We start from the raw sequence: 17684 nt of genomic DNA, 5'->3' as shown, positions 1-17684 counted from the left end.
AGCCACAAAACATTAGATTAAATTAGATCACAATATGTTCTGACCCAAGTGTTTGTCACCTGTCTCGCCAAATTGAGAAATGTTTGATTTCAATTAGACGTATGTTTAGCCTTATAGAAAACAGCCAAAAGTTGTAAAAATATATCATTAAAAACATATAAAAAGAGCTCATGCTTAGTGCGTTGGAAACTGTCATGGACACATGTGTGCTGTAAAGAAATTCTGAGAAATGAGCATGGCGTTTGAATATCTATTAGAGAAAAGCCCGACACACCCTACGGCAAAAATTGATTGTTTCGAAATGAAAACATAAGACATAACATAACAACATAAAACAAGTCACATTTTATTCCTGACATGTCCGCATATAGACTCCTTTGTCTCACTTGATTCCCGTCCATTTACACCTTTTAAGACCGTTTCATAAACAAAACTTTTATTGATTATGGGGCAAAGACAGTGCGTCAATATGTGTTATGTTTAAGCTTTAGTAGGCCTATAGGTTATAGCCTACACGTTGTTTAGGACAGGAACGATCCATATTTCACCTTGGCAAAGAAGCTGCTAGCTATGCATCTTAGAATATAAAAATAAAACAAATATGTTTTTCTATCGGATAAACCAGTCACAGTAATCTACCCCTTTGATTATTTTAGGCAACTTTACTTCATATTCGGTAGTCAGGCGTTTTTCCTGAGGCATACATATCCACACCCGTGTGCCAAATGACTGGCACAGCGCCTATGCTGAAGGTCTGCACAGGATATGTTGAGTTCTGAAACGAGTGGATTTGTTGATTAGGCCATGTTTGCAGTTATAACCGTAATCCTGAGTTTTACACTCTGTTGCTCGTCAGAGTCCTGCATTATTTGTAGGTCTACTGGCCCCATCTGCGCAACACATGGTTGGCGGTCAATATTCACAGCAACGTCAACATAATGCAAAGCCATGATAATATAAGGGGCTTTCAAACAAAAAGACATGCAGCGCACATTACGGTTGTGCACAGGACTGTGGTGAGTGTTGTGTGAAGGCAATTAATTGACGTGCCAGCAATGTGATGGTATTCCTATTGCTGAATCAATTCAATTAGTTGACAGAACTCGTCAGGATTCATTGTGTGCAATTATTATTTTCAGATTTAACACGCCATCATGGTGAAAAATGGTCTCCCTTTTAACCTAAATTAGTCTCAAATAATAAAACAATCTACAAATGGCTATTTTTAATAGGATAACAAACATCCATACTCCACTACCACATAGCTGATGTGTGTAGTGGGTCGTTAGGGACATCATATGCACTACATCCAGGATTTTTATTCCAGATAGTGACCATTGCGCAGTATTCAAGCATATCCACATATCCCCTCATCCTCTCCCCTCTGTCTATAATGTTTGAGGTCTAAACACCTCAATAACAACTATAGTTTATTTATTGATGTCCTCATGAATATTCCACTACCAGTGCTAAAGGTGTGCAGTGGTAAGGTCATTTGCCTGAGGTTATCAGACAAGCTTTTGATTCAACTGAGAGGAATTAGTGATATCATGTTGAACAAATTTTGTTATCCAAATTCTGTTACATTCCTATGGATCAATAGTGATATGCCTTCACAAGCTTCTCTTTCCCTGGTAGGTGAAAGTAGTGTCAGCACGTGGCAGACATTCTCAAAAAGACAGACAGGGCACCATCTGCTGGATTAAGCAGTCACATAAATCACAGATAAATCTCATATGAAATACAGTAGTGATGCTACACTGAACAAAAAATATAAACGCAACATGTAAAGTGTTGGTCCCATGTTTCATGAGCTGAAATAAAAGATCCCAGAAATGTTCCATATGCACAAAAATCACATTTATCTCAAATTTAGTGCACAAATTTGTTTACATCCCTGTTAGCGAGCATTTCTCCTTTGCCAAGATAATCCAGCCACCTGACAGGTGTGGCATATCAATAAACTGATTAAACAGCATGATTGTTACACAGGTGCACCTTGTGCTGGGGACAATAAAAGGCCCCTCTAAAATGTGAAGTTTTGTCACAAAATAGATGTCTAGTTTTTTAATCTTATGAACTTGAATATACTCTTCTTTCTAAGCAATTCATGATGGCTAACAAACTAGAGACGGCAATGTGTCTCTCGCAGCTCTTCATCTATTGCTCAGTAATGTTCATTCTACCTTTCTTAGGGTAAGGGCCAATGCTCCAATTGTTTTCTTTGTCTATATGTCTATTTAGAAAGCAATCCCAGTAATGTGAGATTGATAGATTAGGATCTAATTCATTTATTTCAATTGACCAATTTACTTACATGAACATAACTCAGTAAAATCTTAGAAAATGATTTCATGTTGCATTTATATTTTTGTTCAGTATACATTGCAGCTGCCCCAACAAGTGATTTTAGTACACCCCCTTCTGGAAGTAAATTGCAATTACCAGAGGTGATTGGCTCGATTCAGCCTCCGCACAATTTTTTCTTGAAGGATGGTCAGGTGACCAAACAGTTATAACATTTGACTAAAACAATCATGTCAAACCTTTCATTATTTACATGATCATATCTCTCTATTATGCATGGGAATACTTTGGAACAGATTTCCAAAACTACAATCACTTGGAACGGATTTACTGTTATTTTTGTTTTGTTTTTTACAGTGTTTTAAAATCCGCCAGCTGGGGAACTCTGCCCTATATAATATGTCCTAAACAGCATGTGTGCAGACAGTATTATGAATTGTTCCCAAGTTAAGAAAAACATTTTTTTAATGTTTGGATCATTCTTTTTAACAAAAATGACAAGTTTTGAAATGGTCAGACTGCAATGTAGAGGTGCTTTAAATAAATACTGCTTGACAAGTTTAATTTATAAATTCCCCCCAAAAGTGTCTTGGTCAGTTCACATGTTTAATCCAAAGCAAATTAACAGTAAAAAAAATAGCCCTTAATTATATAAAAAGATGTAGGGAAACAGTTTTGTAGACCTTTACCAAATTAGGACCACAAAGAAAAAATAAATAAAAGCAAAAATAAAACCTTAATGGGCAACTCCGCCACTTAACATTTGGGTTGTTATGAAGTATTTAGTGACGTCTTACACAGTCTGTGTAACTTTATGATTTCATGTATATTGACTGTTTAGTGATGCGCAAAACCAGAAATTGTTTTCAAGTAGGAGCCCTGAAATGACTAATAAAATAAATGGACAGTCATTTTCAGCTATCGATATAACCCATCTAGTTCTGATCATATGTTGCTCGGTTGTCTTCGTCTAATAACATCTGTAAATAGCCGCTCAAAAACCTATAGAATGATATGTATAGCTAGTTTACATCAATGTGTTTCTGTTGTTCAAGGCTCAAATTGCTATGATTCCATTTGGCAAAACCACTCCCACCATCAACAAAGTTGAATCTCCAAATAGCCTATATTCTCATTAGTTCCAATAGGCCTAATATTGTTGGATGGTTGCTAAGGCTGTATTTGGCAGCTATTGTTGATCACACTACTTCCAATGCAACAGGGATAGCTACTTAGCTAGCATTGCTAATGTCAAAAAATATACAGGCTTAAATGAGAGACTAGGATTCCATAGTGATTTGCCTGTAAATGGCATAATAAATGTGTTCTAACAGGCCTACATGTTGTGTGGACTGTTAATACAGTAGCTAAAATTAAACTCAGCTTTTATTGTTGCAAAAACCTATTTTGGATGTAGCAGTCAGGCTAGCTAGAATGCTAGCTAACCATCAGATACAGTAACTTATGCTTAGCATTCGTTAGCATCTACATTCTATTATTTAAGTGTAATGCAGTTGATTGGTGACAGTGGGATGAACATATATTCAGCATGATATACATGCAAGCATTATAATATGAAATGCACTCAGATGAAGCTTGTAAAGCTAACTGCCGACTCAACGGAGCATTGCATCCTGGTAGGTGAAACGCACCCTGGGAATTGTAGTATACTGTAGATAAGGGCCATGCAGAAGCTTAAATGACAAAAACTAGGAATCGTGCAGTATGACAGACAAAAATTTGTATCAGATCTTATGGTGGGGCATATACTAACAGCATAATAACTGGTTATAAAGTGGTGTTGTCCTTTAAACTCTAAAAGCTTCAAGCCATACACCCAACCGTTCAGCAATTGCCTTCAACACTAGTCTAACAGACTACAAACACCTTCAAAAATACACATTATTTTACACTGATATGGATGTGCAAAACTATTTTACCAACAGAGTAAACTACTAAGGCAATGCAACAGATCAGTCACCCCAAGCACTCAAAGAACAGCATCTAAGAAGTAAAATAAATTAAATCCCTGAAAACAACTGAAGACATAAAAATTGAGGGAATGTTTTGAAGCCATACAATGAGACAGCATATATCCAGATAGGGAGACCTGCATAGTGAAGGGTGAGTTCTACTAGACTAGAGGTCTATGGGCTTGGTAGCTGACAGCAGTCTGCCCTCGTTGAGGGGGTTCCTGGGGGAGCCTCTGTAGTAACACACATCCTTCTCAGCCACCTGCTGTACCACAGACCTCTCACCGTCACCTCCTGGGTCTTTAACAGGTGTGTCACCTTTGGCCTTCAGTTGTACCTTGTTGGTCACGTCGCTTAGAGTGTAATTCCTGGGTTTGCGGGCGATGCTGGCTGGCTTCTTGGGTGGGACTGGAGGAGGGCGGGTTTTTGTGGAGTGGACCTTGTCAAGTGTGGGGCCTCCTTGGCCGTCTGCCTGGCCCTGGTGAGGCTGGCACTGAGCCCCAGCAGACAGGCCACTCTCCAGGCTGACAGCCTCTCCCACAGGGATGGCGGTTACCTGGATGGAGGAGGTGATAGCAGCCGGTACAGGCCACCTGTCCCGAAGCAAGGAGTTGATCCTGCGGATAGACTGGCGCACAGGAGTACGCTGGAACTTGAGGGGGGACCTGACTGCTTTGGCCTGTGATTTGGGTGAACACAGGGTGAGCTTGTTGAAGCGCTGGATGTGGTCTACCACCCTTAGCCTGCGGGTCTCCAGCGTGCCTGGGGAAGGCAGCTCCACCGGCTGCTGTTCCTGCCTCTGGGGGTGGGCACTGGGTTCTGGGGATGCCACAGCCTCATCAACATGTACCATTACAGGCACTGTACCCACAGGGGGAAGAGGAGTCTTGAGCTCCTGAAAGTATTCCAGCCCTGAAGCTCTGTATGGAGTGGACTGGACCCCAGCAGCAATGCTGCGTGTGAAGTGAGCAGGGCTCTGGATGTCCAGGGCATCGATCAACTTGCTGCAGTTCACCTGCTCAGCCACAACATCTGCCTCTCCCGCCACAGACCTGTCACCAGCACACAGCGACCTGTCACCAGCACACAGCGACCTGTCACCAGCACACAGCGACCAGTCACAGGCCTTCTCTGACAGACTGCCACATCCTCCCACTTCAAACAGGGCACTATCTATATACAAGGGAGACAGAGGAACAAACTCAATCTGACCAAATGTGATGTTCTGGTCATCAGCCAGATGCCTCCAAGGAGTTGGCATGCCAGAACGCTCTTTGTTTGGTGACACACCTATGAGTGTAGAAGATTCAGAAGGAGTTGAATCTGTTGAATCGGTTTGAGTGTTCTCAGGCTGTGTTGCCTTGCCCCCTTCAGAGGGGGCACTGTCGTCCCTCAGTACTCCCTGTAGGTCGCTGCCGGAATCAGTGAAGGCTCTTTTGATCTTGAGCAGGGTGGGCCTGGTCAGAGTCTGGCTGAATGAGCCCTCACTCTCGAGGCTCTCTGCTCTGGAGGAACAGCACAGCTTCTTGGGGAAGCTGGCCACCATGGGGGGCTTGGCCATCACGATGGCAGGCTCGGAGTAGTAGTTGTTCTTCAGACACATGTTAATGGGGGTGTCGGTGAAGGAGCCTCCGCTGAAGACATGGCCCTTGTCAGGGGTCTCCCCACTCCAAGATGTCCGGAGGGCACTGCCGTCACACTGGGGGGTTAGCAGGTTGTCCTCTGACTTACTGTATAACTTGGAGCCTGTGGAGCAGTGGGCATTAGCAGACATCACATCCCCATTAAATTGTAAATATACATCCGTATGCGCATTATAAAGTGACCCATGCATAAACCAAGTTACAGTTCAGGTAAATCTAATATTTGTTTAATATTAAATGTTTTTAAAGTCTTAAAATGTTAGATTTCACTTATTAAATATTTCAGATCCTAGAATATAAACATCTTGGTTCACTAGTTTATCAGTATAAACATTCCATCAAATGTTAGAGAACAGTCATGCAGAAATAACGGAATTCTCGCCTTGAAAACAAGAACGTTTGATTTAAAGTAGAAGCTCACAACCTCAAAATGGTTTCCAGTCAATTTATTAACTGAGCATGCATTATTGAAAGTAAACATATGCCCAAACTGCCATAAAATCAACAGCCAAAAAAGAAAACCTAGAAAGATTAGAAATAAGTGCTACTGTGCAAAATTGTACCTTACAATTGCACCCCATGCATAAATGTAGATGATTTATTCTGATTAATAAAATTAGTCAATTTGCTAAAGGGAGGGTGTCATCGTCAAGGCTGGGATTGAGAGCAGTCTTTTCCTCCCATTTGAGGGGCAGATAATCAGTGTGAGGTTCATACATGGGTATCTGCACTTACAGGGTCTCTGCTGCTCTTGCCCAGGTTGAAGCGAAGGCGCAGGGACTTGCGAACATTTTCTTTCTTAGCGACCTTGGGAGAGAAGCAACCAGCCTTCCCCGACTCTACTCTGAAAAACAGACAAGAACATACTGTTTCAACCATTGTCAAGTTATAAATATTATACAATATAAACATTTAATAAGAAGGCCTCTTCTCCGATGCAACAGAGAGAAGTGTGACATGAAAAGGTTGGTGTGTTTGAGATCGTTATCAGCTTAGACATAACAGTTGTCATCTGCTTGAGCAATACAGGAACAGGATGCATTTTCAATTCCACATAGGATCAGGAAATAGCCTTTGATAAACCACATGATGCATGTACCTGTCGACAAAATGTCGGTGACTCAGTCGTTTGCTCTTTCTCCTTGCAGAGCTGGCAGACTGCCCGCTGGACCTCCCAACTGAGGCCAAAGCATTATGGGAGGAGTCGAGTGATTTTGAGGCACTTGGGTCAAGGTATCCTGAAAAACAGGAGCAACACACATGAATACTTTTTAGTAAAAAATAAAAACTGATTAAATACGGCTGTGAGTCTTTGTGAAGTTACCTGGTCCAGGAGTGGAGCTTCCACCGAACAGAGTATTAGGCAATAATTCTAAACCAAGGTTCTTTTTGATGGATCTCCGTTTCTTGTTGGAGAATCCATAACTATGACCAGATTCCAAAGGAATTTCTCTCTTGGAGCTGGGAGTAATTATCACAGGAGTTGCAGAAGAAAAGACTGTGGGGGGGGGGGAAATAACAAGAGTGAATACACTATTAGGTCATAGTCTCCCACAGAAAAATATTCAGAACAGCTGAAATAATTCGCAAAAATTCTTGATTAGCATCAATTGAGAAAATTAAAGCCAAAAACAAGCACACAGACAGAGGAGGCAAGACAATTTGGCCAGGCATAAATCCTTAATGTAATAGCGGGAAAAGAATGACAAGACAGTGTTACTACTCATTCACTACAGAAGCGCAAATAAAAAAATATCTGAAAACAAATTTTAATTAAGAGTTGCATTTCTGTGAAAGACAAGCAGCTGATTCCTTGTTGCAGGCTGGATTAAATGAATGCGTCAGAGCTACGGGTCATTGATGCTCTCATTCGACGGCAGGAGGCGAAACCTAACCTCGGTACCTACCATATCTGTCTGACTGGGCAGTATTTGTGGGTGTTCTATTTGTTTTTAACTTATTCAGAGTTCCATTGACCATATCTGCAATGTAAAAACCATTCCATATCTTGAAATGCAATGGAGATTTACTGAGGAGGAAGAATAAGCCTATAACATTGGATCGTTTAATATAATTTCAAAGACGACCCAATGCTGGAAAAAATACAAATTCTACGGGCAATGTTCTTCCAGGGTATCTTACCCCCTAGACTGCGCCTGCATCTCCTCTTGGCCCCTGAATTTGAGTCCAAGTCCTCTAGTCGCTCAAGAGTAGGGGACAGAACACCTGCCTCACAGCCCAGCATGGCTGGAATCTTCTCCATGATGAACTGAGGTACCACACCTACCACACAGAGACACATTTTAGACACTGTTTGCTATGAACATCCCCTTTTAACTTTCAATCACCAGTTGATTGATGACACTACAACAACAAGGCTTGAACTGCTACCGAAGTCTGAAGCGTGTTCTATAAGGCAGTGGACCACAGCTGCCTGTTGCTTGAGGCGTTTCTCTGTGCTGGCGTTCATCTTGTCTGCCCCGTCTCCAGCGTGTAAGAGGTTGGGAGCCAGGATCACAGACAGGTTACTGCTGTCCATCTTATTCACACCACTCCTGAGAGGAAAAGCAAAACCAGATTGAGAAATAATGATTGACCAAGTCCAAAACGGTACAGTGTGAAATGATACCATTTAATGAGACAAACTTGTGAAATCATACCTTTGAGAGACTTTGTTGAGGAAGCCAAAAAAGTAACGTAGAATGCTCATGTTCCGGTCAGGCAGTACACAAGAGAGCAGCAGGGTGGCATAGGTCCTGTCCTCCTTTGTGGGCAGCTGCTGGGCCTTGAGGAAGGCATTATGCAGCTCTGTAGGCATAACAGGATCCGGCAGCTCCCTAAAGAACTGCTTGACCAAGCCAGCCACATCACACGGCAGGGCAGTGGACAGGCACCTCTCACCGTTATCCAACTTCACCTGCACAGAAAAAAACAAAAAAACTATACGGCCTTGTGTTTAACTATTCCAGCAGGCAGGGCCTTCCTATTCATAGCAAGGTCAACTCCAGCAGGGTCAATCTCTAGCCATCACTCACCCGGAGTGCTTTCAGACGAACAATGGAGCCAGACTTTCTGAACAAGCCCTCTGTATCCACATGCTCCAGCAGACTTGCACATGCATCCATGAGAAAGCTGGGAGAGCAAGGGAATGGGAGAAACATTAGACCTAAAAAAAGGACAGAGAATAGGCCTAACACACACAAATGAAGGACGACAAAATATTTTGTTAGAAAGTAGAAGTTCTAGCTAAGACAGGTGTTTATCTTACCATGGTATGCTCCCATTCTCCACATTGTACTGCAGAAGGCTCTCCAGTGGTACGCCAAACACTTTCACCTGGAAAACATGTTAAAACAAGTTCATTTTTGATTTCAATAAGGAAGGCTTTCCATGGCAGCTGGTTTAATTATCCTACATAGGCCTAAGCTCACTAATAAGCTTCGACTTGGTATCCCATCCAACTTCACGCCACAGAAATGTCTGTGAAAGGGCACAAGTCTTTACATGAGATTTGTCCCCATTTAACAGAAGGTCCTGAAAGCTGTTTTACAACAGTTGGGCATTTCCCTACCCAAGGAAGTAGTTTGTAACTCATCACCTGATCAAATACAAGCTAGCGCTATGTTGTGGCTACCAAGCGTCAAACATTCTGCTAAGTATTTTAGAGGGAGCGACTGGAAAATAGGTGCCTAGCTGTGCTTTTGAAAAACAACAGCCTATAGCCTACTACAGTATAATGACAGCCCTGTGCCTTTTACTTGGTACATTTTCTGCCAGTAAATTTCCCCTGCCCCATGGAAAGAAAGTACAACTTTAATGGACCAAACCAAGTGCCTTAAATCAAATTAGGCTAACTGCCAAAGGCACGCATGTGCCTTGTACTACAGTCTCATCACCAAGCCCAATTAAACAGTCCACTGCGCTATTATGTATGCCAAACGTGTCTACTATTGTCAATCTTTTGAATCATTTGCAACAATTCACTTCAAATTTTATTGGTCACATGCACATGGTTGCAGATGTTAATGTGAGTGTAGCGAAATGCTTGTACTTCTAGTTCCGACAGCAGTAATATCTAACAAGTAATCTAACAAATTCACAACGGCTACCTTATACACACACAATGTAAAGGGTTGAATGAGAATATGTAGATATAAATATATGGATGAGCGGCATATGCAAAATGCAATAAGATGGTATAAAATACAGTATATACATATGATATGAGTAATGTAAGATCTGTAAACATTATTAAAGTGGCATTGTTTAAAATCACTAATGATTCATTTAAAGTGGCCAGTGATTGGGTCTCAATGTAGGCAGCAGCCTCTCGGAGTTAGTGATTGCTGTTTAGCAGTCTGATGGCCTTGATAGAGACTGAAAAAAAGCTTCTCGGTCCCAGCTTTGATCTACCTGTACTGACCCCGCCTTATGGATGATAGCAGCGTGAACAGGCAGTGGCTCGGGTGGTTGTTGTCCTTGATCTTTTGGCCTTCCTGTGACATCGAGTGCTGTAGGTGTCATAGAGGGCAGGTAGTTTGCCGCCGGTGATGCGTTGTGCAGACCACACCACCCTCTGGAGAGCCTTGCGGTTGAGGGTGGTGCAGTTGCCATACCAGGCTGTGATACAGCCTGACAGGATGCTCTCAATTGTGCATCTGTAAAAGTATGTCAGGGTTTTGGGTGAAAAGCCACATTTCTTCAGCCTCCTGAGGTTGAAGAGGCGCTGTTGCGCCTTCTTCACCACACTGTGTGGGTGGACCATTTCAGTTTGTCTGTGATGTGTACACGGAGGTACTTGAAACTTTCCACCTTCTCCACTACTGTTCCATCGATGTAGATGGGGGGATGCTCCCTCTGCTGTTTCCTCAAGTCCACGATCATCTCCTTTGTTTTGTTGACGTTGAGTGAGAGGTTGTTTTCCAAAAACCACACTCCGAATGCCCTCACTTCCTCCCTGTAGGCTGTCTCTTCATTGTTCGTAATCAAGCCCACTACTGTTGTGTAATCTGCAAACCTGATCATTGAGTTTGTAGTTGTGCATGGCCACGCAGTTGTGGGTGAACAGGAGGCGGCTGAGCACGCACCCTTGTTGGGCCCCAGTGTTGAGGGTCAGTGTAGAGATGTTTCCTACCTTCACCACCTGGGGGAAGCCCTTCAGAAAGTCCAGGACCCAATTGCACAGGGCGGGGTTGAGACCCAGGGTCTCCAGCTTGATAATGCTTTTGGAGGGTACTATGGTGTTGAATGCTGAGCTCTAGTCAATGAACAGCATTCTTACATAGGTATTCCTCTTGTCCAGATGGGATAAGGCAGTGTGATGGAGATTGCATCTTCTGTGGACCTGTTGGGGCAGTATGCAAACTGAAGTGGGTCTAGGGTGGCCAGTAAGGTGGAGGTGATATGATCCTTGACTAGTCTCTCAATGCACTTCATGATGACAGAAGTGAGTGCTATGGGGCTGTAGTCATTTAGTTCAGTTATCTTTGCCTTCTGGGGTACAGGAAGAATGGTGGCCATCTTGACGCACTTAACTAGCTAGTTATGAACCCCCAACACAATTCAGACGGACAGACTAATCCAACAATGAACGCGTGAATTACAATGACAGGCTAACAAAAGTGCTCAGATTGAATGCAAATTAGCTAGTCAGCCAGAATGGTTCTCAAAAGGACTCTTTTCACACCACTTCGTTACGAAGTGACTTTCGCTAACGTTAACCCATCCATTTTCCTAACCTGCTGCCTAAATTACACTAATCTGTTACGTAAACAAACCACTTCCGTAAGTGTTTCTCAGTTTGCAAACAATGAATTTTAGCTAGCTAACGTTAGCTACCTAGCCCACCAACTGACTCATTCTGGCACTGTTTTACAACCAAAGTTTAACAATTATGTCTAAGAGTAACGTTATGCATGAGTGTTTATCTAGGTTGTAAACTAAACAAAAATAGACTTAGTTACCTTGTTGTTAGGTGTCAACTTGCAGCTGGTGCGTGCTTTGTTTTTGTTCCAATTCTTAGTCTTTATCCCATAAGCAGTACGAAGGTGTTGCACAATAGCCAGACGCATCACATTTCTTTCCATTACCTTCATCTTTCACCTTTCAAATTACTTTTACTGTGCCTTCTTAAACTTTCAACACATACTGTACCAACTTGCAGGTCTATGCTTAGCTATTATTATCCCTCTTGAATATAACGCATCAGCATAACAGCAAAATTAGTTATCGTAGCCCACGTCCGCACGTCCCCTTCCTTTTAAATTGCCAACAATTCTTTGCGTATGCCCTTCTCATTCAAAACAATCTAGCTAACTTGACATACCAAATCATTCTACATGTAACCTGCAACTAACTAGGTCGCCAAAAAGCAACCGCCGAGTCACTGCCAATTATCCAGACCCAGCTAGGCGCTATCATTCTCGTGTGGCTAGCCCACGTTCGAGATCATCTAACGTCAGCTAAATAACAATTCTCATAGCTAGCTAACCATAACTAATGTATATTACCGTATGCCTAATTCTAGCATTTACCTGAATACATAGCTATTCTCTTGTTTTTATATAATCTGAATTGCCGTAGCTAGCTATATTGCTTGCAGACTACGTTTCCCTGAAATATTTTTCCGCACATCTTTTAAACGGCAATAGCGTTTCTACTCGCTCTGCTCTGATTGGCTAGAGTGGGTTCAAAATATTAAGACCCACACAATGTTATTTTTCTTCTTCGTTGGGGTTTATCGGCTGTTGGCATCCAACATTATGGTGCATTACCGCCACCTAATGTACTGGTGTGTGGGCCAGAGAGAGCGAGAAACTAAATCCTAACTCAGCCCTGTTTCTATAAAAAAATATATAACAACATATTTGAGCCTATGGCTGCGTTTCAAACTCAAAGTACACAGCCCAATGGCTGCGTTTCAAACGCAAAGTAGACAGCCCTATGCCTTTGGGGGAATCCCCGCAGTCATATTTGTCGTCGGTCCAAATGATTAGCCAAGCAAGGGAAGTTTGCAACGTAAGGCCCTCAGCCTTTGTTTTTAATGGAGTTTGCGAGTGTCACTTCGGGGCCTGAAATTCAATTCGCAATGATTGTACATCTGCTAAGAAAAGTCCGCCAAAACTTAAAACCTCAATGTCAATTTGGAGTGAAAATACAAGTGCAAGTAAAAACGAATGTAAATAAGTTAGACATTTTGCTACTAATGTACAAACACGTCTCCTAAAAGTAATTATGTTTTAGTTTGGTGAGCTTTTGGAAATTGTCAAAATAAAACATTTGCCTTCTTCAGAAGTAGCTAGGCAGGCAAACATTAGTTTGCTTGCTATCATACAGTAGACATATATTAGTAATTATTTAGTAAATACAAGTTGACATGCAATCATAACTGACTGTGGTGCATATAAAGCACCCACAAGCTACTGTATCAATACATGCTCCACTGTCTCTGTTTCCTGGCAATAATCACACTTTCCTGTCGGATTATTTCCTATCACATTTAAAGTCTTACTCAACCGGCTGTGTCCCACCCTTAATCTTGTAACAATAGCCTCCTCTATTCTGCCCCTTCCTGCTGTCCTCCCTGTTTCAATATGCTTTGCGTTGTAGTCATGACAGACAAAGATATATAGTTAAGCAAACTTTACTTGGCATGTTGTCAACCAGCACATTACTAAAGTAAGTAACAACTGGTTTCTGTTTCCTGTGTAACATCAATATGAGTAACATCAATATTGCCTCATGTTCTTTTTTTTTTTTTTTTTTTTTTTTACAAGGGCAGACTCCTCCTAACTTTGGCTTGTAGTCCATGTGTGCAATAAACTGGAATGTGAATTGAATGTTTGTTTACTGTCTGACTGTCCATTCATTATTCAGGTGTATAGGTCTTTGGATGGCCATACAAGACCTTGTGTGGGTAGTGTTGATTACATCAGGAGGTGCTTGACCTGAGATGTTTGGATCTTCTTGTTGAGGTGCAGCGTTCACCTCTAGGTTCTGTTCAGCACCCTGCTGGGCATCAGCTGGTGCTCGGTTTACTGGCTCTGTGCCAGGCTCCTCAAGAGTGGGGAAATCCTCCTCTATTTCCCTGCTCTTCCTCAGGTGTCGCCTGTTCCTCCTGAAGACTTGTCTTTGTTCTGTCTTCACCTCATAGGACCTTTGCTCCTCAGGTCTGACTACTGTGGCCCTCTGCCACCACTGATTCTGTCCTGTGAGTGGCTGAACTCACACCCTGTCATCTCGTTGCAGCTCTGTGAGATCCTTAGCAGAGGTGGCATAGTACTTTGCCTGTTTCTGCTGTCTTTCTTTGAACTTCTCCAGCTGACAGTTTGCCATCCCCGGTCTCAGAAGATTTTCACTCATTATAAGTAGTGTCTTTGTACGTCTTCCCATGAGCACCATTGCTGGGCTGCTGTCTGTTCCTTGTGACAGGGTATTTCTGTGATCCAGCATGACCAGGTATTTTTTTTTATTTTTATTTCACCTTTATTTAACCAGGTAGGCTAGTTGAGAACAAGTTCTCATTTGCAACTGCGACCTGGACAAGATTAAGCAGAGCAGTTCGACACATACAACAACACAGTTACACATGGAATAAATAAACATAAAATCAATAATACAGTAGAAAAATCTATATACAGAATGTGCAAGTGAGGTAAGATAAGAGCGGTAAGGCAATAAATAGGCTGTGGTGGCGAAGTAATTACAATATAGCAATTAAACACTGGAATGGTAGAATGTGCAGAAGATGAATGTGCAAGTAGAGATACTGGGGTGCAAAGGAGCAAGATAAATAAATAAATAAATACAGTATGCGGATGAGGTAGATTGGATGGGCTATTTACAGATGAGCTATGTACAGGTGCAGTGATCTGTGAGCTGCTCTGACAGCTGGTGCTTAAAGCTAGTGAGGGAGGTAAGAGTCTCCAACTTTAGTGATTTTTTCAGTTCTTTCCAGTCATTGGCAGCAGAGAACTGGAAGGAGAGGCGGGCGAATGAAGAATTGGCTTTGGGGGTGTCCAGTGAGACATACCTGCTGGAGCGAGTGCTACGAGTGGGTGCTGCTATGGTGACCAGTGAGCTGAGGTAAGGCGGGGCTTTACCTAGCAGAGACTTGTAGATGACCTGGAGCCAGTGGGTTTGGCAACGAGTATGAAGCGAGGGCCAGCCAACGAGAGCGTACAGGTCGCAGTGGTGGGTAGTATATGGGGCTTTGGTGACAAAACGGATGGCACTGTGGTAGACTGCATCCAATTTGTTGAGTGTTGGAGGCTATTTTGTAAATGACATCGCCGAAGTCGAGGATCGGTAGGATAGTCAGTTTTACGAGGGTATGTTTGGCAGCATGAGTGAAGGATGCTTTGTTGCGGAATAGGAAGCCGATTCTAGATTTAATTTTGGATTGGAGATGTTTAATGTGAGTCTGGAAGGAGAGTTTACAGTCTAACCAGACACCTAGGTGTTTGTAGTTGTCCACATATTCTAAGTCAGAACCGTCCAGAGTAGTGATGCTGGACGGGCTGGCCGGTGTGGGCAGCGATCGGTTGAAGAGCATGCATTTAGTTTTACTTGCATTTAAGAACAGTTGGAGGCCACAGAAGGAGAGTTGTATGGCATTGAAGCTCATCTGGAGGTTAGTTAACACAGTGTCCAAAGAAGGGCCAGAGGTATACAGAATGGTGTCGTCTGCGTAGAGGTGGATCAAAGAATCACCAGCAGCAAGAGCGACATCATTGATGTATACAGAGAAGAGACTCGGCCCTGTGGCACCCCCATAGAGATTGCCAGAGGTCCGGACAACAGGCCCTCCGATTTGACATACTGAACTCTATCAGAGAAGTAGTTGGTGAACCAGGCGAGGCAATCATTTGAGAAACCAAGGCTGTTGAGTCTGCCAATTAGAATGTTGTGATTGACAGATTCGAAAGCCTTAGCCAGGTCGATGAATACGGCTGTACAGTAATGTCTCTTATCGATGGCGGTTATGATATCGTTTAGGACCTTGAGCGTGGCTGGGGTGCACCCATGACCAGCTCTGAAACCAGATTGCATAACGGAGAAGGTACGGTGGGATTCAAAATGGTCGGTAATCTGTTTGTTAACTTGGCTTTTGAAGACCTTAGAAAGGCAGGGTAGAATAGATATAGGTCTGTAGCAGGTTGGGTCTAGAGTGTCTCCCCCTTTGAAGAGGGGGATGACCGCGGCAGCTTTCCAATCTATGGGAATCTCAGACAATACGAAAGAGAGGTTGAACAGGCTAGTAATAGGAGTTGCAACAATTTCGGCAGACAATTATAGAAAGAGAGGGTCCAGATTGTCTAGCCCCGCTGATTTGTAGGGGTCCAGATTTTGCAGCTCTTTCAGAACATCAGCTATCTGGATTTGGGTGAAGGAGAAGTGGGGGAGGTTTCAGCGAGTTGCTGTGGGGTGCACAGGGCTATTGACCGGGGTAGGGGTAGCCAGGTGGAAAGCATGGCCAGCCGTAGAAAAATGCTTATTGAAATTCTCAATTATAGTGGATTTGTCGGTGGTAACATTGTTTCCTAGCCTCAGTGCAGTGGGCAGCTGGGAGGAGGTGCTCTTATTCTCCATGGACTTTACAGTGTCGCAGAGCTTTTTTGAGTTTGTGCTACAGGATGCAAATTTCTGCTTGAAAAGCTGAGGTCAATATCCTTCCAGGATACCCGGGCCAGGTCGATTAGAAAGGCATGCTCGCTGAAGTTTTTTAGGGAGCGTTTGACAGTGATGAGGGGTGGTCGTTTGACCGCTGACCCTTTACGGATGCAGGCAATGAGGCTGAGATCTTGGTTGAAAACAGCAGAGGTGTATTTGGAGGGCGAGTTAGTTAGGATGATATCTATGAGGGTGCCCGTGTTTCCGGATTTGGGGTTGTACCTGGTGGGTTCATTGATAATTTGTGTGAGATTGAGGGCATCAAGCTTAGATTGTAGGATGGCCGGGGTGTTTAAGCATGTCACAGTTTAGGTCACCTAGCAGCACGAGCTCTGAGGATAGATAGGGGGTAATCAGTTCACATATGGTGTCCAGGGCACAGCTGGGGGCAGAGGGTGGTCTATAGCAAGCGGCAACGGTGAGAGACTTGTTTCTGGAAAGAGGGATTTTTAGAAGTAGAAGCTCGAATTGTTTGGGTACAGACCTGGATAACAAGGCAGAACTCTGCAGGCTATCTCTGCAGTCGATTGCAACACCCCCCCCCCCCTTTGGCAGTTCTATTTTGTCGGAAAATATTATAGTTAGGGATGGAAATTTCGGGACTAAGCCAGGATTCAGACACGGCTAAGACATCCAGGTTGGCAGAGTGTGCTAAAGCAGTGAATAAAGCAAACTTAGGGAGTAGGCTTCTAATGTTAACATGCATGAAACCAAGGCTTTTACGCTTACAGAAGTCAACAAATGAGAGCACCTGGGGAGTAGGAGTGGAGCTAGGCACTGCAGGTCCTGGATTAACCTCTACATCACCAGAGGAACAGAGGAGAAGTAGGATAAGGGTACGGCTAAAGGCTATAAGAACTGGTTGTCTAGCACGTTCGGAACAGAGAGTAAAAGGAGCAGGTTTCTGGGCACGATAGCATAGATTCAAGGCATAATGTTCAGACAAAGGTATGGTAGGAAGAGTGCATTGGAGATAAACCTTGGCATTGAGTAATGATGAAAGAGATATAGTCTCTAGAGACGTTTATACCAGGTGATGTCATTGCATATGTGGGAGGTGGAACAACATGGTTGGTTAAGGCATATTGAG

At 43.1% G+C, this 17684-nt stretch overlaps 1 protein-coding gene across 1 annotated transcript; it reads right to left on the bottom strand.

Moving 5' to 3' along the window:
* Positions 1–322: 322 nt before the first annotated feature.
* LOC106586717 (rho GTPase-activating protein 11A-like) lies at positions 323–12591 on the bottom strand. The gene is made up of 11 exons (XM_082956613.1): positions 11887–12591; positions 9192–9259; positions 8959–9055; positions 8584–8840; positions 8315–8478; positions 8066–8206; positions 7831–7905; positions 7248–7421; positions 7023–7161; positions 6641–6767; positions 323–6066 (listed from the first exon to the last, which is right to left on the bottom strand). The coding sequence occupies exons 1-11, from the start codon at positions 12016–12018 to the stop codon at positions 4447–4449; spliced, it is 2994 nt and encodes a 997-aa protein (XP_082812739.1). The 5' UTR covers positions 12019–12591; the 3' UTR covers positions 323–4446.
* Between the last annotated feature and the right edge of the window lie 5093 nt (positions 12592–17684).

The sequence above is a fragment of the Salmo salar genome, chromosome 01, assembly GCF_965601325.2.
Source record: "Salmo salar chromosome 01, fSalSal1, whole genome shotgun sequence".
In the NCBI taxonomy this organism is placed as follows: domain Eukaryota; kingdom Metazoa; phylum Chordata; class Actinopteri; order Salmoniformes; family Salmonidae; genus Salmo; species Salmo salar.
Note: the sequence above shows the minus strand (reverse complement) of the source record. Positions and strands in the feature narration are given on the sequence as shown.